This window comes from Zophobas morio, unplaced genomic scaffold (assembly GCF_036711695.1).
Source record: "Zophobas morio isolate AGI-343-1 ecotype UQ-CSIRO unplaced genomic scaffold, CSIRO_AGI_Zmor_V1 ptg000022l, whole genome shotgun sequence".
NCBI lineage: Eukaryota > Metazoa > Arthropoda > Insecta > Coleoptera > Tenebrionidae > Zophobas > Zophobas morio.
The window spans coordinates 8,557,959-8,579,683 of NW_026972127.1; the positions used below are offsets into that span (position 1 = coordinate 8,557,959).

Below are 21,725 nucleotides of genomic sequence, written 5' to 3' on the forward strand. Positions count from 1 at the left end.
ACTCAAAACGTCCAGATTTTTGGAAAAAAAATCAAAACAGTAAAACAGCATTTTGCAATTTTTGGAAATCCATTCTTGTTCAAGTGTACTTTATTTGGAGTTGTTTTTCCGTCTCTTGAACGTGTGAAGTTTTTCAGTAGAAAGCTGATTGATTACAACATGTTTCGACTTTATTGAATATCTAAGTCATCTTCAGTTTATTACAAGCTAGGATATGAACAGTAACATGGATATTAAAAACAATGATGAAATTACAATAATTAAAATAATAAAAAACCCAAAACTTCCACAAAGTCGTCCGTAAAAAATCACACCACTTTTTTCCCCAAGAAATCACACGACTCTGTGGAAGTTTTGGAATTTTTAATTATTTTAATTATTGTAATTTCATCAATGTTTTTTTAAAATATGTAAGTTAACACGTTCAAGAGGCGGAAAAACAACTCCAAATAAAAAAAAATGTAACATTTTCCAATTTAATTTTGAATCTGGAATGCTTTGAAATCTTGCAAATGTTTTAAAGTTATGATAAGCATGATACATTTTTTGCTTATCCCCTCCAAAGAATTGATGACGTCAGCTCAAAATTTTGCTGAATAAATCCTATCTAAAATGTTCAAAAATATGATGAGTCCATACTTGTGATTTATCAATCCATTCATATTTCTTGGATTTGCTTATACAGGGTGCCCCAAGAAAATTAATGAATGAATGAGTCAATTTATTTTATTGATTAAATCAGGAACGGCTCACTCCATTTTCCTATATTTTTAGTATTACACTGCACCAATCCAAGTTGATATACGTGTCCTTGCAAACATGTTGATGACGTCATCCCAAAATTGTGTAAAGAAAAAACTCAACTCGAAAATGCTGAATATGTTTCATTGTACTTCAGGAGCGAGGGAAGTTCGGTCGAAACCACTTTCGACCAATTTTTTCTATTTAAAATCTTTCAATCGTTTATTGTTTTCTTTCTTGAATTTTAGAATTTACAACTCTTCGAGTTTCCATTTTTAAATTTTTCAATTTTTCGGCCCTCCAACTTTTGGATTTTTCAGTTTTTAGATTTTACAATTTTTCGATTTACAATTATTATTTGTTTCGTTTTCTTATTTTGTTTATTTTTTCAATTTTTTTCCTTTTCAATATTCTGATTTTACGATTTTTCTTTTTTCCAATCTAAAAATTTTAAGTTTTGGGATTTTTCAATTTTTCCATTTTTAATTTTTCAATTCTCGAAATATAATTTTTCAATTTTTCGATTTTTCATGATTACAGTTTTTCGACATCGCAATTTTGACGATTCTATAATTTTTCGATTTTACAATTTTTGGCTTTTTCAATTTTTCGCTTTCGCGTTTTTTCTTCTTTTCAATGTTTCTTGATTTCTAGTTTTCTAATGTTTCAAATAAATGTTCGTTTCTTCATTCTTCGATTTGCACTTTCTCGATTTTCTATTTTGAGATTTTTCGGTTTCGCAATTTTTGCCGATTTTTTAGTTTTTTGCAAAACTGTAAACAAGAAAAATCAAAAATGAAAAAACGAAAAAGAGTGAAGTGAAAACTTGAATGATAAAAATTGAGAAAGTTAAAGATCGTAAAAGTGCACAACCAAAAAAAAAACGAAATATTGTAAAATCGAAATATTGGAAATGAAGGAAATCCGAAAATCGTATAATTGAAAAATCCAAAAATGGCAAAATTTAAAAAATTAAAAATTGGTAAATTGACAAATTGAAAAATGAAAGATTGAAGATTTGAAAAGTTGAATGAACGAGAAATTATAAAATGTAAAGAAACTTTGAAAAAGGTAAAGGAAAAAACGAAAAATTGTGATATAAAATCGAAAAAATAAAAAGGACAATGAAAGACAAAAATCAGGAACTTAAAATATTGAGGAAACGAAAAATTGGAAAATTTGGAAGTCGAGAAATTAAAAAATTGAGAAACTAAAGCTGACAAAAAAAGAAAAATTAGAAAACCGTAAAATCGAAAAATTTAATTTTGATTTGAATGTGATATCAAAAAATTATGAAATCGAAGAATAAGGAAAAAAGAAAAATTATCATATCAAAAAATCGTAAAATTGAAAACTTGAAAAATTAAAAATCGAGAAAATGGAAAATTATAAATTAAGAATTTGAAAAATTGAAGGAATGAAAGATTGAAAAATCAAAAAATTGTAAAATCGGGAAGTTGAAAAATAAAAGTCAAGAACTTGAAGAACTGAAGAAATAAAAAAAAGGAAAATTGTTATATTAAAAAATTGTAAAATTGAAAAATTTAAAGATTAGAAATCGAGAAAATGAAAAATTATAAATTATGAGAATCCAAAAATTGTAAAATTGAGAAGTAAAAAAATAAAATTCAAGAACTTAAAGAACTGAAGAAATGAAAAATTGAAAAATCAAAAAATTAAAAACTGAGAAACAAAAATCGAAAAAAGAAAGAGCAAAAGAACCAAAAATTGCAAAAGTGAAAAATTTCACCGAAACATTGAAGAAACGAAAAATTGAAAAATTGGAAAAAATAAAGTTGAAAAAACGAAAAATTATGCAACCGAATCATTGAAAAATGGAAACACTGAAAAATTAAAGAAAATGAAAAAACGAAAAATTCGGAAAATTATAAGATTTAATTATTGTTACGAAATAAACCCATATAGCGCCCCGGTACGCTATGGGTTCTAGTATGCACGGCGATGATGACTCCTGGAAGCGGAAGTCGCGATGGACAATCCAGAAAGACCTCGACTGCGGAACTTCTAGAAGGGATTATTCATTCAGTGAATCTTGCGCTGGAATTATTTTGTACATAATCGCTGTGTAATTAGTCGTGTAAATTTGAGTTACTAAGAAATAAATTGTTGATTTTTAAATACCCGCTCAACATAACATTATGTACAAAATTTTGTGATGACGTCAGGAACATTTTTACAAGGACACGTATATCAGTTTTGATAGATAGTAATACTAATAACAACACTACTCCCAAATTTTTGGGAGAATGTAGTGAGTCGTTCTTGATTTAATCACTACAATAAATTGCCTCATTAATACCTTTTTTATTTTTTTATTTTTATTTTTATTTTTTTTATTTTATTAATTACGTCCCCCAACAGGCACTGAGGCCCAATTACAGGGGAACGATACGACGTACTAACCCCTTTTAACTCACTCTGTATAAGTATTTCTAAAAACTATAACTATAATTATAAAATTTAAATAAAATTTACTAACATAAATTTTGGAGGTGACGTGATCCTATTGTGCTGGGGACGATTGGCGAAATTGTATGTTACTCTTTTACCATCTACTCGATATTCATATTATACATATAAAATTTGACAACAATCCATCCAGTAGTTCTGGATATTTTCTGTCCAATCAAAATATGGACAGACGGCAGACGGACAAACAGATAGACAGACGGAAGCTTGCGTTCAGGTATTAAAAAACTTAGGAAAACACTTATTTATATCAGTCTTATGATGAAGGTACACAATAATGCTCCTTAATTATTTTGTTGTTGATGGATAATTTGTGATATGTCATAGCAAATTACCAGTTGTCATAACATTTAACTGATTACAAAAACAGAACTGTATTAAGCTGTCCGCACTGTAGAAGAATTCGTATTTGCAGATATTTTAAAATTCCGTACAGCTTTTATGTCAGCTAAGAAATCAATAAGACAGAAATTACAGAAACCAATCATTTCCCATTTATAGTAGACGCACGTTCAGTAGTAAAAGTTCATAATGGTATTTTCTTGAGATTATCACCACTTATCAAAATTCTTGACAAGAATATCTAAAATTTTAAACAGTGGCTGTAATATCAAATCAAGCTAAATTTTAACACTGCTTTTATTACATGCATGTAACTAGAAGCAACATTATATATAAAACAAAGAACACACGATAAAATGGCGTAATGATATTGTACACGCTCACTTATGCGGGGAAATTTTTTATACATTAATTAACGAAATTAAACAAAAATAAAACAGTAAACATGCAAATATGCGGATTTTTGAAACAATGGATTATACGAACCGGATTTTATTATAAGATTAGAGAAACAATAACACAGTTGAGTTTAAAATATTTTTTACTGGTGCAACATGCTTCGGTACACACGACCCGGAAACATTCAGTTCTATGTAGGTTCACTTGCCTGATGAAGGAAGGTTTTGTGTCCCGAAACACGTGCATGTAAATTCAACTAAAGTTTAGTATGGTCTTTATTGCAACAAATTTACAACAGAAAAAATTATCTGAATAAGAAGCTAAAATTTTAAGCCGCTCAAAATATTTAATACAGCCATTTTTAGGTAGTTATTTAATCCCCAGAGCATGTTTTACACAATTTTATTCTCTCTAAATTTGGACTAAACGGTTAAGAGTCCTTCAAAACACAACTTTCAATACTGCGTCTCCTGTTTTTGAAGCATTATACTCACGATCGGATTTAAAGGAGTACAAAACACGCAGCTGCCCTAAGCACGACGTTTGAAGGACCCTGAAGCTCGCGGGTAAAAAGGCCCACCTGAAAATTTGCTGAAAAATATACGTTTTGTTTTATGTTGTATTAAAATTTTGGTAATAAGCTCTTTATTGCAGCGTTAGTACAAGGTTTTGCGTTGCATTAAATTCAGCTCTGATGTTTATTTTTAGTTGAAAAATATTAACTAAACATCACCTAATACAAAAATATGGACTTTTTAAAAATGATTTTTAACGAAATTAGACACAAGTGGTACTTAATTGTCTACTATAGATGTTTTTGGTTCTTTCAAATTAAAAAAAAAAATGGTTGTAGAGTTATTACAAAAATCACTTGAAAAAAGTTCTAGAGAGAAAAATATATTAACAAACTTTGATAATAATGAGACACTTTCAAATATTAAATTTAAATAAGTATAATTCTTTTTTACATTTGAATAGCAAGAAAGCTCCGCTCATTTCACGAACTTTTCAAACAGTATTTGTTCGATTTTTCGCTGCCACATACTCTGAACAAAATACTTAAGTTAATACTTCGCTCGCGCTGTTTTCAGAATGGAACACTACACGAGTGGAAACTTTTCTTGTAAGACTCGGTATGTAAGTACGGCTTCCATCGTTAGGGAAAATGTTCTTTAGAGGATATTCGCGCTGCGAATAATTGAAGCGTTCTTCAAAATACAGTCAAAGTCAAATCCTCATTGTAAGAATTGAATTTCGGGAAGATTTATGCTCAACGGAATTATATTATCAAACAGTTAAAAAAACAATCAAATAAAATTCGCATCAACTCAGAGTTTAATCTATTTGAAAAGGAGCTCAGCGATGTTTTCGTCGGGATTGAGTGAATGCAGCAAATTTCAGAAGGTAGTCTTTGCAGTTTTTTTATTAATGTCTAAAAATGTTAAATCTGTACAAAGAGTACAATCCAGAAAGGTTGAAAAGGGCAGAAATCTGGGTCGATTGCTATTGAGGCAAGAAATTTTACGTTTCCTTCGATAAGCTCGCACTAATTCCGTCTCCAATTTCAACATCAGCAGATGTAAGCTCAGGAGGGCAATTGACTTTTTCTATCAAGGGGCTGTCATTTTTTACCTATTTCCGTGCTTTGTGTGATTTTGTATATATGTTTATAGCGATATAAAATTAAATTACCTCAAACTAAAGGGACTTGAAGCTGTTTTCAACAAAACACGAATTGTATCTTTCAAATTTTTGATACAACTACCATTATTAAAATTATTAGAGAAATAGTTGGATTTAAACATGTCAATTAATTATACAGGGTGTTCCCACCGTACGGTGGCAAAAGATTCCGCACCCTATATTTTTCTTTTCTTCATGAAAAATGAAAAAAAAAAACGTATCAACTACAAGGTCATTAAATGTATAACGTGTTAGTCTCTCGTCTTTTTCAAATGGAACATCCTGTATTTTATAATATTTTCGAAGTTTGAGTAAGCTTTCACTGAATATTAGGTGTGCTGGTTGTTGGTACCACTGGTACCAACGCCATTTTCTACCCCCACCCGTTTCACTGTTCAATTCAATGTATATTTCGAACGGACTAGGAATCTGTCTGTAACCGCCACCCAATAAACGATACATAATTCAACAAATAGTATTTTTTGGGTTGTACCTTCGTACACTGGTGTTTATCATAGCAACAATTTTCAAAAAACTGGTGAGACAAATTTCAACAAATGTTGGTAAAAAAACTTAGAGGTAGGCTTGACAGTGTTATAAAATACAGGATGACAGATTTAAATAAATATTAGGTTAGATAGTAGGTCATTTGCCAATATCAGTCTCATCTTAGCAGATACCAACCCCGCCCACCCACCCTCTTTTTTCTCAGAGGAATTTCATTACCTAAAATCAGCCTTGTCTTAGCAAGTACTAACCCTCTAAGTCTAAGAAAATAAAGGGCGGGTGGGTGGAGTTAGTGCTTGCCAAGATAAAACTGATATTGCCAAATAACATAACGCTTTAAGAAAATAAAGGGCGGGTGGGTGAGGCTAGTACCTGCTAAGATAAAACTGATTTTGGCAAATCACATACCCTCTAAGAAAAGAGAGGGTGGGTGGGCGGGGCTAGTACCTGCTAAGATAAAACTGATTTTTGAAAATCACATACCTGTTAAGAAAAGAGAGGGTGCGTGGGCCTGCTAAGGTAAGACTGGCTTTAGCAGATGATGTATTGTCTAAGAAATTTAATTAAATTATTATATGAAAAGACACTAGAGACTCCAAAGCTCTTTCAAATTCTTTCCAAAAAGGAATACCTAGAACCTCAAGATTGTTTTAAATAAGAAAAAATGGGTCCCAAAATTAACTCAAAAACCGGTCAGGTCAGCGTTTTAACTTCAAATGTACATTTAATCACTGTGTATAAATAAGTTATTAAAACACTCCTCTTATATTGAAATCTTTTGACGAAAACACTTTTTTTAATAAGGAATTTAAATTTGTAAACATATATAGGGTGTCACGCTTAAAAAAATACACCTATAGTGTGTAACTTTCACACGAAACACTTTGTTTCTAGTAATTGACAGAAATGCGTAATCTTACATTTATATGTATACAAGGTGAGTCAAGAATGGGTTTCTGAATATTTACATTAAAGTTATATAGTTTTTTTGAGTAACATACACTAAATTTTTTTTAACTATGTAGAGGTGTAACGTACAAAGGTTTTTTTTAATGGAGCAGCCTACTCGTATATACATTTAGATACTTTATAACTATAGTATATTTTTGAAATACCGATGCAGCGTTGCCACGTTGTTCCAATTTTCTTGAATTTTTGAAGATATCAAGGATTCGTAAAAAAGTCACAATAGAGTTATTTTTATAATTTGTGTTACAATATGTTGTCGGGAGATATCGCAGAGACACGCGCTTTGCTGTGGTATCAAATAAATTAAATTTTATTGTACAGAGTGTTTAAAAAAAAATCTAAAACAATTCCGTTTTCAAATAGTGATGTTCCAGTTTTCTCAAATAGGGTACCTTGTAATTTATTTCTGGGTCTAACTCTATTTTTTGTTCGTTTTCTTTCAATATATCGGTGTATCTCTTCAAAAAGTAAACAATTATAAAAGGTACCAACTTTAAATAAAGAAAATACTTAACAAAAAAGATATAGAAAAGAATTGGGCGAAAGTTATTTCGATAGAACTTCCCTCGCTTCTAAAGTAAAGTTCAATAAATGCTGCTTCTCTGAAAAATGATAAAATTTGATTTAGCGGAATTTTATTTTTTTGTGATAACCTGTATGGACTAAAAATAGAAGTTATTAATCAGAGTGTAATAGAAAAAAAGAAGGTTTCCCTTTATTAAAAAAATTGGTCTAAAGAGTTTAGACAGTACTTCCCTCGCTGTCGGAAACTTGACGACTGCATGCCTATTGTGTTTTTTTTTCTCATTACATTTTTGTAGTGGGAATTTAAAAAAAAATTGCGATGACGTCATCAACATTTTTGCAAGGACACGTATATCAGTTGGGATAGATGTAGTGTAATACTAAGAATAAAATTATTATATTCTCAAATTTTCGGGAAAATGAATTGGGTCGTTTTGAATATTGATTTGTAATAATCAATAAAATAACGAAACAATTTACTCACGTATACATATCAGAGGCAACTGAAAATCGTGTATGTATAAACATTCTTAATTTAAGATGACAGGCGTAACAGCATACGTGAGAGTCAAACAAAGAAACTGTAAACAAAACGACAATCGGTTTTATTGCGTCGACTTCCGCTTATTATATAAAACATTGGATTTTATTTTAATTTTTGACGGTGGAATTCACAATTGGTTGATTTAAAACATGTCTATACCACATTCGCGGAACCTAGTCAGCTATGTTTCAACCGAGTTTTAACTTTAAAAAATTTTGTGTCTACCAAATTGGGTTGGTCCAATGTAATACTAATAATAAGTGTTGCCTTTAATTTGATCAATAAAATAAATTGACTTCATTAATTTTTTTGAGCCACCCTTTAAGAAAATCTAAAAAATATGAATGGAATGATAAATCACAAGTAAAACTCATCATATTTTCTGCATTTTAGATAGGATTTATTTAGCAAAATTTAAGGGTGACGTCACCAATTTTTTTAGAAGGGATGAACAAATACATTTTGAACAAAAGTTTACCATGCTTATAATAACTTTAAAATATCTCCAAGATTTCAAAGCATTCGGTTTTGTAATTCCTGATTAAATCGATCAAATAAATTCACGCATTCATTAATTTTTTTGAGTCAGCCTGTATATGCAAATCCAAAAATATGAATGGAACGATAAACCACAAGTACAGACTCATCATATTTTGTACATTTTAGATAGGATTTATTCAGCAAACTTTTGGGGTGACGTCATCAATTTTTTAGGGGGATGAACAAATACATTTTGATAAAAAATTTACCATGCTTATAATAACTTTAAAACATCTCCAAGATTTCAAAGCATTCGGTTCTGTAAATCCTGATTAAATCAATAAAATCAATTGACGCATTCAATAATTTTTTTCAGTCACCCTATATATGCAAATCGAAAAAATATGAACGGAGTGATAAATCACAAGTACAGACTCATCATATTTTTCACATTTTAGATAGGATTTATTCACCAAATTTTAGGGTGACGTCATCGATTTTTTTAGGGGGGAAGAGCAAATACATTTTGATAAAAAAATTACCATGCTTATGGTAACTTTAAAACATCTCCAAGATTTCAAAGCATTCGATTATGTAATTCCTGATTAAATCAATAAAATAAATTGACGCATTCATTAATTTTTTTCAGTCACCCTGTATATGCAAATCGAAAAAATTTGAATGGAATGATAAATCACAAGAAGAGACTCACCATATTTTGTACATTTTAGATAGGATTTATTCGGCAAAATTTTGTGGTGACGTCATAAATTTTTTAGGAGGGACGACCAAATACATTTTGATAAAAAATTTACCATGCTTATGATAACTTTAAAACATCTTCAAGATTTCGAAGCATTCGGTTTTGTAGTTAATGAGTAAATCAGTAAAATAAATTTTGCGCATTCATTAATTTTTTTGAGTCACCCTGTATATGCAAATCCAAAAAATATGAATGTAGTGATATATCACAAGCACAGACGCATCATATTTTGTACATTTTAGATAGGATTTATTTGGCAAACTTTTGAGCTGACGTCATCAAGTTTTTGGAGGGGATAACCAAATATATTTTGACTAAAGATTTATGATGCTCTTTAGAGCCTTAAAACATCTGCAACATTTCAAAACATTCGGGTTAGCAGATTCAAAATTAAATTGCAAAATGTTGTTTTATAATTTTGTTTTTTTTTCCAAAAATCTGGACGTTTCGGGTAAAAACTGAATTCGGAGTCGTAAACTACATGTGTAGGACTATGTTATTTTATACAATTTAAGACCTATTTACTATGTACAATTTTGAAGTGACGTCATCGCATTAGTGGTGGGGATGATTAGACAAATTTTGGTTAGCGTTTTACCATCTACACGATATTCCTAATATAAGTACAAAATTTCACAACAATCGGTCCAGTACTTTCGGAGATTATCTGTCTAATAAAAATCCGGGACGGCAGACGGACAGACGGACGGACAGACGGACGGACAGACAGACGGAAATGGGAGACCTATTTCTTCGTCTTCTAGGGGTCATGAAAGATCGAGAAAACGTAAAAGCAGAGAGTCGGCCGACGGACTCGATTACAATACTTCCTTTGCTTACGCTCGGGAAGTAAAAAGAGACTTGGAAGCCTCAAGAAGAAACAATATTCTTAACAGAAGACACTTTGGGCCCCAGAGAAAGTTTCGTTTTCTTAAAAAAAAAAAAATTGAGACACCGGAGAAGGTTTCATATTCTTAAAATAAAAAATTTGAGGCCCCAGAGAAGGTTTCACATTCTTAAAAAAGACATTTGGTGCCCCCGAGAGAATTTTACATTTCTGAAAAAGACAGTTGGGACCCCCGAGGAGGTTTCACATTAAAAAAAAGACTTTTAGCGCCCCCGTGAAGGTTTCACATTCTAAAATAAAAACATTTAGCGCCCCCGAGGAGGTTTTACATTTTTAAAAACATTACCATTTTCCAAAAGCGGTCTTATTTTAGCAGGCACTAACCCCGCCCACCCGTCCTTTCTTTTTGTAGAGGGTGTTTGCTATGTCATTTGCCAAAATCATCCTTATCCTAGCAGGTACTAACCCCGCCCACCCACCCTCTCTATTCTTACAAGGTATCTCATTAGCCAAAATTAATCTTATCTTAGCAGGTACTAGCCCCACCCACCCACCCCCTCTTTTCTCACATGGGAATGTCATTAGCCAAAATCAGTTTTATCTTAGCAGGTACTAGCCCCGCCCACCCACCCTCTCTTTTCTTAGAGAGTATGTCATTTGCCAAAATCGGTCTTATTTTAGCAGGTATTACACGCGCCCACCCGCCCTTTATTTTCTTAGCGGGTATGTTATTTGCCAAAATCGGTGTTATTTTAGCAGGTACTAGCTATAGTGTTTACAAATTTATGTTAAGTAAGGGAGATTTGTTTATTTCGGTTTGGTCGTTCATTATTGTATTAAAATTATATCCTCTAAGAAAATAAAAGGCGGGTGGGTGGGGTTAGTACTTGTATAAATAAGACTGATTTTTGCAAATGATATACACTTTCAGAAAATAGAGGGTGAGTAGGCCGGATTTGTACTTGCTATGTAAAAACTGATTTTGGCAAATGATATACCCTCTAAGAAAATAAAGGGCGGGTGGGTGGTCCTAGTATTTGTAAAAATAAGACTGATTTTTGTAAATGATATACCCTTTAAGAAAATAGAGGGCGGGTGGGCGGGGCTTGTACTTGCTAAGATAAGGCTCATTTTGTCTTTTTTAAAAAATAAAAGATGGATTTCAGTCACCATTATTACTAAGAAATCAGAAGGTAAGCCTTAGGTATTCACGTATTAGGTGCATGCAGTGTTGCCAATTTTACTTTTATAAAATTACGTTTTTTCGTAGTCTACGGTAAAAAGATTTTTTTATAATTTTTTTGGGACTCCCCAAACCCTAGTACATAACGTACTGAAGAATTAATCCGCTATTTTCCAGACACCCTGTATATAGGACTATATTGTTGTATAACAGTTAAAGCAAATAAACATAGAATTCTTGGGAATGACGTCATCAAATTGTTGGTGGGATGATTAGCAAAATTTTAGTTAGGATTTAACCATCTACATGATATATTTAATATATGTATATACAAAATTTGACAACAATCGGTCCAGCAGATTCGGAGATTATAGACATGGTGTATAGACACCAGACAGACAGACAGACAGACAGATAGATGGAAACGAGAGACAATTTTTTTCGTACTCTAGGGTTCATGAAACGTCGAGAAAATATAAAAGTGGCCATTCGTCCGATGGACTCGATTACTATACTCTCTTAGCGTACGCCTGGGACGTAAAAACCAAAGTATGATGCGGTAACAAAATACAGGTGTTAAAAAATTAAATTTATTTGATCTTTGGAAATTGTAATATTTTAAGTTTGTTTTATAAACACTCTGTAATTAAGATTCAATTTAATTTAGTCTGCAATAAAGCGCGTCTCTTTGTTTATCCTTCCACGAAATATTGTATTACTAAAAGAATAAGTAAAAATATATAGTGTGTTCCATTAAAAAACTAGTTGTATGTTGCGCCTCAAAAATACAAAGTTGAAAATAATTTTAGTGTTTGCTAATCAAAGAACCGTACTATTTTTTTTTAATTTTCAATAATTAATCAAAATATTGTGGAAAGTGCGCTTAGTGATTCACCCTGTATATTAATTCCTGAAGATGTACAAGGCTTAGCTCTTTGAGACCCTGTTATTAGTTAATAAAGTAAGATTTTTTTGATAATTTTGTATTTAAAACTATCGAGTTTATATTCATCAAGCATTTTTTTTTGACTACTAGGTATAGGTAGTGTTTCTTCCAAATCCACCAGCAAAGTTGCTGAAGTCCTTTTGTAGAAACGGCTGGTGTGGTTTTAAGATCGGAATTAAGTCTGGAATTTTTCTTCAGAAATGCGAGCGATTATTGTTGGTATTTAACGTAGAATACCAAGGTTAAAAAAATAAATAAAATCATAATTTTCTTTTTACTTCATCTGTCTTAATCTGTCATATGGACGCCATATTTTTTTTTTGATTTGCTTGAAACGAATTGGAGACTATGAACTTTATCTTTTATTATAACGGGAAACAACAACAATTTTCTGCATGACGTTTTTGATTGTTTATTCAAGGAATGTTTTGATTAATTTCGAAAAAACGAACTTTTTCATGTGTGTGGAAAAAGTTCAATATGAACACATATAATTTCGCTGCATTTTTGTGGTAATTCACTCTCCATATGATAAAATATTACTTTCCTCATTTGTTGCATACACAACTATTTTATACCGGGTGTTTCTTTTATTTGATACAACCCCTGTAACTTTTTTGTTCTTAAAGATAAACGTGTGGTTCTTTGAGCAAAGTTGTATCATTTTAAAAGATCTATGTGATGGCAATCTCACATTCACGTTGTGAGATTGCCATCACATTAAGTTGACGTCATTTCCGGTAGAACCGGAAATGACGTCAACTTAATTTTTTTTATGGAACACTTGGTATATTTTTTTATAGATGGAAAGATTGATTTTTTGTAAAAAATATAAAGCAACCAATATTCTAAAATCACTACTTGAAAATTTATTCAAAAAATAAATGAAAAATTCTTATCTATTAATAACAATCTAGTAGCTTGAAAAATTGACACTCATGTCATTTATTCACACAAGTGATCTTTTAAAATTATACAAATTTGCTCAAAAAACTATATGTTTATCTTTAAAAATAAAAAAAATATAGGGGTTGTATCAAATAAAAGAAATACGTGGTATAGTCTAAAGAGAGGCAGTTAAAACTAAAAACCACATGGTAAGCAGTGAAATGAAATGTAGCAGTTCTATTGTAATCATATACAGGGTGAATCATTACTCGCGCGCATATATCTGTATTTTATTGCTACTCTACTAATGCAGGACGTCCTTAAAAAAATTAAAATAATTTGAATAAAATTTGACTTGAATAATTGGAATAACGTGGCGACATTGTGTGGTCTAAAGTTATTTAGACAGAATTTTCCTCGCTTCTGAAGTACAGTCCAACAACTTCATCGAAAATTTTTATTTATATTATAACCCTTATGAAAAAATATTGACGAGAATGGGATTCGACCCCACGTGGGTAGAACTCACCCACGTAAGGAACGCTCAAGTTTAACGCCTTATTATTAGCCACTGGGCCACGACGTGCTTATTCCCTGCGTAAGCCAGACATTGGCTACGTGAACCAAGTAACAGATATATTTTTTTAATTTATATAATAAACATTTTTGTAAAGTAATCGTGATAAAAAATCAACGTAGATTCATAAACCACAAACACAGGAGTATGTTATTTTATAAAATTTAAATACATATATCATAGCAAAAATAAATTCTGTATGCCGACGCTACTACAGGGATAACTTCCGCGCAATATAAATATATTAAAAAATACTTTATATGGAAATTCAATTTTCCACGGTGGAATACGTCCAATTCGTTTGTTAGTAAAAAATATAGGTCAACGTAATATCCACTCCATAGCGGCTAGAACTATTTACAGCAAGGCAAACAATCCATTCTGTATACACAGGCCACCCCGACCAACTCTATAAAGATAAATACCGAAAATGCCCCATAAAACCCGAAACGCGTAAAATAATATCTTCCATATCCCCTCGAGACATTGAATCAAGCAATTAAACCCACAACAAAACACAACTTTTACCTTCTGAAGTTTTTCGACAGGAAAGCGTAGAGCAGCGGGTTGACCCCCGAGTTGAAATACGTCGCTAGAAAAGTTAATGGAGTGAACAGAGCGCTGAAGTTGGAGCCTCCATCGTAGTCCGCAGACCTATACTGCCACATTTTTCGCGCGTGGAACGGCAAATTGCACACGGCGAAGGCGCAAACGACAATTATCAGCATCTTGATGACGCCTCTTCGTGCCGCCAGCACGTTCTGGCTGGAGTTTGCGTTTGGCATGTTGGTCGAGGACGAGTTCTGGAGCAGCTTGGCGTCTCCGTTTGTCACCTGGGAAAGTAATGAATTTGAGAAATTCGGTTGAAGGTGAAAGCTCGCGATCAATTTCCGCCGATGCGGTTTGAATCAAGAGCTTTCATGTAGGTGAGTTAGTGGAGACGTGTCAGTTTGCAAGAAAATGATCCCGAGAGGGCACTTTTATGGGGGTAAGGTTACGGGTGTATTTTTAGAATCGAATAAAGAGCTTTTATTGTGTTGCACTTTTGTAATTTGGAGGGAGGTGTGGGAAGACAGGAAAGTTTTCGAGAAGGGTGGAGTTGATTGGGAGTTTCACTTTATCAATTAGGACGAATGCGGTCAATTTGGATTAGGTTCTATGAGGTTTAATTTATGGGGAATACGTGAGGCACGAGTCTAGTTTCAGAGTGAGTGTTTACAAAATAAATTCTTTCATGTATATAAAAAAAATACTACTTCCCATCTAAAATCTGCCCCTGATAACTTTATTAAATAAATATTCATTATTGGAAAAAAACCACACTAACTACTACAGGAAATTTTGATCCTTGTCTACTTTATTCTACCTAAGTGTTTAGAGATCATGGAAACCCGGAGTGAGGAGGCGGAGCAGTCAAATAGCCCTAGCTGCTGGGTACATTTATATTTTGAATTTTATTCACATAAAAAAAAAACAAACTGCAGTTAGAACTACACATATTAAGAAGAGAAAAATATTAAATATCTATTTATAACTTCTCACACTATAAAGCTAACTTTACATAAATAAACCACACAAAGAGCTACAAGTTTAGGAATTCCTTTACGTAAGACATAATCGTTTCATTCACCACGTTAAGTGCAAATGACAGCTTGGGTGAACGCCCTCAGTTTAGATTACGTTACACCTTTATGCTTTCATTTTGTTTGGATAATGTTAATAAGGTACGAGCTTAACTTTGGTGCTCTAGATTTCTATCGAAACCATATTGTAACGAGGTCTTTTTTCAGCTTTGACGGCAGGTAATAAGCTCACAAACATGCTAATCACTATTACCCTTTCTTACTTGGATATTATTTTACTTTTATACAAAATAAGGACGTACGGAATGAGTTAAGGGGTGTGTCTAGGAGGCCAACCCTTATTTCAAACATCCCCGTGAGGTGTTTTCGTTTCGTAAATTCAAGCTAACAAATTACAAATTGAGATATGTAATTTATATTCATACCTACAATGTTTCCAAATGAACACACAACATGTAAAAACTACGGTTTTTAAGAGTTTTTAGTGTTTTTTAAATTTTCAACGTAAAATATCAGGTGTGTTTTTGAACCAAATGGTAATTTTGTAAAAAAAATGTAATAACTAAACAATTATAAAAACGCTACTTAAGTTATTAAGAAACTTCATTTTAAAATAAATTCTAAAATTTGATCCCTTTTAATTAGCCACCATAAAAATGAACGCTGCAAGTGATAATTACTGTGTCCTTTTTTTTGGATTTATTTAGAGAAGCAGACGTATTTGGAAGACAAATCAACGGTATTTTTCTTTCTACGTATTTACTTTTAAAGAAAAATTTAAAAGCACTTGCTTTAGTAACAAAGACACTCCAAGAATAGAAATAAAAATAACTCTGTTATTTGTAACTTCTGTCGATTCGATATCGACTCGGCCTGTCTTTGATTCAAGCTTTGAAACTGATTGCCTTTAATGGAGCCATTAAGTTAAATTTATGTCAGTAAAATTACTAAATTGTAAAATTTCGTTGTACAATTTTCTTTTTTGGAAGGATAACTCGTGAAGCTAAAGTTAGAAACATGGATGTGAAATTAAAATCTCAAAATAAGTTTCGTAAGTTATAATCTCGATAATCCGTATTCATTGGGGAAAAGGTGTGTTCGGATTGGCGATTTGTTCAGATCAACGAATTTCCCAAAAATCTGAACGGTAGTTGAATAACAACTTCATACATTGCTAAAAACAAACTTCAAGAAATAAACCTTAATTATATTAAACAAAAATAAAGTTTTTTTTAAGCAACAATGGATAATAGATACATTCGTAACTCTATATTTTTTGAAATCAGCATGTCGAGATCTATAACTCTGAAACTTTTAAGAATTTTTCGACAACTTTTTCACAAATGAAATTTTCCACTATGTCCCCACTTATGCAAATTTCGACCCATTTTCGACGATTTTCGAAAGTTAACTAACTTTCTTGTAGATTTCGGATAGCAGAAGTTACTTCCGGTCTCATTTATTCCATGACTCCAACCACTTTTCTAGAATCGCTGATTGAAATATCGCAATTTTTAAAAAAATCAAAAAATTCGAATTTCACACCGAATTTTTCGAAAATGTAGCTCCGTGAAACTTTATATTTTTGCAAGCAGCACGTCGGGATCTATACTCTTGAATTTTTTTCGAAATGTAACTAAATACATTTTCTTGTAGATTTTAGGCTGCAGAAGTCACTTCGGGCCTCATTTCTTCGATAATTCCAACCGTCTTTCCAGAATCACCCATTGAAGTATAGCATTATTTAAAAATTTTAGAAAATTCAAATTTCAAACCCAATTTTTCTAAAATGTTGCTCCGGTACCTTCAACACGCTATACTTTTGGAATCAGCACGTCAAGATCTATAACCCTGAATTTTTTGAGAATTTTTAGATGACTTTTTCAAAAATGAAACTTTTCACATTATGCAAATTTGGACCCATTTTCGACGATTTTTTAAATTTAATTCAATATATTTTCTTGTAGATTTCGGGCCACAGAAGTCATTCCCGGTCTCATTTCCTTGATAATTTTAACAGTTTTTCCAGAATCGCCGATTGAAATATAGTGATCTTTAAAAATAAAAAAGAAATCAAATTTCACCCCGAATATTTCGAAAAATTGCTCGATGACCCTAAACACCCTATACTTTAGGAATTAGCACGTCAAAATCTATAACCCTGAATTATTTGAGAATTTTTAGATGACTTTTTCAAAAATGAAACTTTTCACATTTATCCCGCTTATGCAAATTTTGATCCATTTTCGACGATTTTTTAGATTTAACTGAATACATCTTCTTGTAGATTTCGGGCCACAGAAGTCACTCCCGGTCTCATTTCCTTGATAACTTTAACAGTAGTTTCCAGAATTGCCGACTGAAATATAGTGATTTTTAAAAATTAAAAAAAATCAAATTTCACCCCGAATGTTTCGAAAAATTGCTCGACGACCCTAAACACCCTATACTTTTGGAATTAGCACGTCAAAATCTATATCCCTGAATTTTTTGAGAATTTTTAGATGACTTTTTCAAAAATGAAACTTTTCACATTTATCCCCCTTATGCAAATTTTGACCCATTTTCGACGATTTTTTAAATTTAACTGAATACATTTTTTTGTAGATTTCAAGCCACAGAAGTCATTCCCGGTCTCATTTCCTTGATAACTTTAACAGTTTTTCCAGAATCGCAGATTGAAATATAGTGATTTTTAAAAATTAAAAAAAAAACAAATTTCACCCCGAATATTTCGAAAAATTGTTCGATGACCTTAAAAAGACTATACTTTTTCAATTAGCACTTCAAAATCTATAACTCTGAATTTTTTGGAAATTTTTAGATGACTTTTTCAAAAATGAAACTTTTCACATTTATCACGCTTATGCAAATTTTGATCCATTTTTGACAATTTTTTTAAATTTAACTGAACACATTTTCTTGTAGATTTCGGGCGACAGAAGTCATTCCCGGTCTCATTTCCTTGATAACTTTAACAGTTTTTCCAGAATCGCCGATTGAAATATAGTGATTTTTAAAAATTAAAAAAAAAAATCAAATTTCACCCCGAATATTTCGAGAAATTGCTCGATGACCCCAAACACCCTATATTTTTGGAATTAGCACGTCAAAATCTATATCCCTGAATTTTGTGAGAATTTTTAGATGACTTTTTCAAAAATGAAACCCTTCACATTTATCCCGCTTATGCAAATTTTTGATCCATTTTCGACGATTTTTTAAATTTTCTCGTAGATTTCGGGCGACAGAAGTCATTCCCGGTCTCATTTCCATGATAATTTTAACAGTTTTCCCAGAATCGCCGATTGAAATATAGTGATTTATAAAAATAAAAAAAAATCAAAGTTCACCCCAAATATTTAGAAAAATTGCTCGATGATCCTAAACCCCTATACTTTTGGAATTAGCACGTCAAAATCTATAATCCTAAACTTTTTGAGAATTTTTAGACGACTTTATCAAAAAAAAAATTTTCCACCGTGTATTCAAATTTCCACGATTTTCGAAATTTAACTAAATACATTCTCTTTTAGGTTTCAGGTCATTTCCGGCCTTATTTCTCTGATAACTATAACTGTTTTTCCAGAATAACCAATTGAAATATAGGCAAAAAAATTCGAATTTCGTACCGAATTTTTCGAAAATATTACTCCGTGACCCTAAACACTCTATATTTTTGGATCAGCACGTCAAAATCTATAATCTTGAGCTTTTTCACAATGTTTAGACGACTTTTTCAAAAATGAAATTTTCGACTATGAAAATTTCGACCCATTTTTGACGATTTTCGAAATTTAACTAAATACATTTTCTTTCAGGGTCCGGGTCCAGAAGTCACTTCCGCCCACCCACCCTCTATTTTTTTAGCGGGTATGTCATTTGCAAAAATCGGTCTTATTGTAACAGGTACAAACCCCGCCCATCCGCCCTTATATTCTTAGGGGGATCTCTTTTGCCAAAATCAGCATTTTCTTAGTACGTGCTAGCCCCGCCCACCCACCCTCTCTTTTCTTAGAGGATATGTCATTTGTCAAAATCAGTCTTATCTTAGCGGCTACTAGCTCCACCCACGCATCCTCTCTTTTCTTAGAGGGTATTTGCCAAAATCAGTTTTATCTTAGCAATAGCAACTACTGGTAACCAACTTTTATAAAAAAAATGATCAAAATTTGGAAACATTACGGGCTTACTTATATGCACAAGGCAGACATTTTGAACGTTCTTTTTAGTGTTTAGTTGGTTAAGCTTTAATGGATTTTTCTTTTGTTGGTTTTGTTTTTGTTTATAATTTGTAAGATTCGACTGATTTTTGCAATTGATATACCCTTTAACAAAATAGAGGGCGGATGGGCGGAGCTTGTACTCGCTAAGTAGAGTGTGATTTTGGCAAATTATATACCTTCTAAAAAAAAATAGAGGGCGGGTGGGCGGGGCTAGTACTTGTATATGTAGGTAAGACTGATTTTTGCAAATGATATACACTTTAAGAATATAGAGGGGGGTGGGTGGGGCTTGTACTTGCTAAGTAAAGACTGATTTTGGCAAATGATGTACCCTATAAAAAAATAGAGGGCGGTTGGTGGGGGGCTAGTACTTCCTACGATACGACTGATTTTGGCAAATGATATACTCTCTAAGAAAATAGGGGACGAGTGGGCGGGGCTGGTACTTTCTAAGATACGACTGATTTTGGCAAATGACATACCCTCTAAGAAAATAAAGGGCCGATGGGTGAGGCTAGTATTTGTAAATATAAGACTGATGTTTGCAAATGATATACCATTTAAGAAAATAGAGGGAGGGGGCCCGGGCTTGTACTTTCTAAGATAGGACTGATTTTGGCAAATGACATACCCTCTAAGAAAATAAAGGGAGGGTGGGTGGGGCTAGTACTCGTATAGATATGACTGATTTTTGCAAATGATATACACTTTAAGAAAATAGAGGGTGGGTGGGAGGAGCTTGTTCTTGCTAAGTAAAGACTGATTTTGGCAAATGATATACTCTCTAAAAAATAAAGGGTGGGTGAGTGTTCCTAGTACTTGTAAAAATAAGACTGAGTTTTGCAAACAATAAAAGTACCTTTTAAGAAAATAGAGGACGGGTGGGCCGGGCTTTTATTTGCTAAGATAATACTGATTTTGTTTTTTTTTTTGGTTTATTTACTAATGAAAAATAATAGCATGTTAAAAAAAATAAAAGGTGGATTTCAGTCGCTCTCATTACTAAGAAATCAGAAGGTAGGCCGGAGGTTGGTGCGTGCAGTATTGTCAATTTTGCTTCTAAAAAATTAGGTTTTTTTTCCTAACCTACATCATAAAGAATTTTTTTTTTATTTTTTTGGGACTCCCCAAACCTTCGTACATAATGTATTCGAGATTTAATCTGCCTTTTTCCAGAAACTTTGTATACACTTCCCTTATGCAAATTTTGACCCATTTTCGACGATTTTCGAAATTCAGCAAAATACATTTTCTTGTAGATTTCAGGCCGCACAAGTCACTTCCGGTCTCATTTCTTCGATAACTCCAATTGTTTTTCTAGTGAAATATCGCAATTTTTAAGAATTTCAAAAAACTCGAATTTCACACCCCGTGTTTCAAAAATATCGCTCCGTAACCATAAACACGCTATACTTTTGGAAGCAGCACGTCAAGATCTATAACTCGGAACAATGTATTACTCTATATTTTTTTAAATCAGCATGTCGAGATCTATAAGTCTGAATCTTTTGAGAATTTTTCGACAACTTTTTCACAAATGAAATTTTCCACTATGTCCCCACTTATGCAAATTTCGACCCATTTTCGACGATTTTCGAAATTTAAGTAACTTTCTTGTAGATTTCGGGTCGCAGAAGTCACTTCGGGTCTCAACCGCTTTTCTAGAATCGCTGATTGAAATATCGCAATTTTTAAAAAATTCCAAAAATTCGAATTTCACACCGAATTTTTCGAAATTGTTGCTCCGTGAACTATACACATTATATTTTTGCAAGCAGCACGTCAGGATCTATACTCTTGAATTTTTTGAGAATATTTTGACGACTTTTCAAAACTGAAATTTTCCAGTATGAATACTCGTTATGCAAATTTCGACCCATTTTCGACAATTTTCGAAATTTAACTAAATACATTTTCTTGTAGATTTCGGGCCGCAGAAGCCACTTCCGGCCTCATTTCTTGGATAACTCCAACCGTGTTACAGTGCTTTGAGTTTTGAGATAGGAGCTACCTTGAAGAAAAGCTTTGAAGT

General features: G+C 32.3%; 1 protein-coding gene across 4 annotated transcripts in view; it reads right to left on the reverse strand.

The window, feature by feature from the left end:
* Nucleotides 1–21,725, reverse strand: part of LOC135133531 (trissin receptor-like) — a 263,813-nt gene that overhangs the window by 2,140 nt on the left and 239,948 nt on the right. For all 4 annotated transcript variants that reach the window (XM_064061976.1, XM_064061978.1, XM_064061975.1 and 1 more), the window contains exon 7: nucleotides 14,413–14,717. In XM_064061976.1, the coding sequence (XP_063918046.1) occupies nucleotides 14,413–14,717 (305 nt within the window). The remainder of the gene's footprint in view (nucleotides 1–14,412; nucleotides 14,718–21,725) is intronic.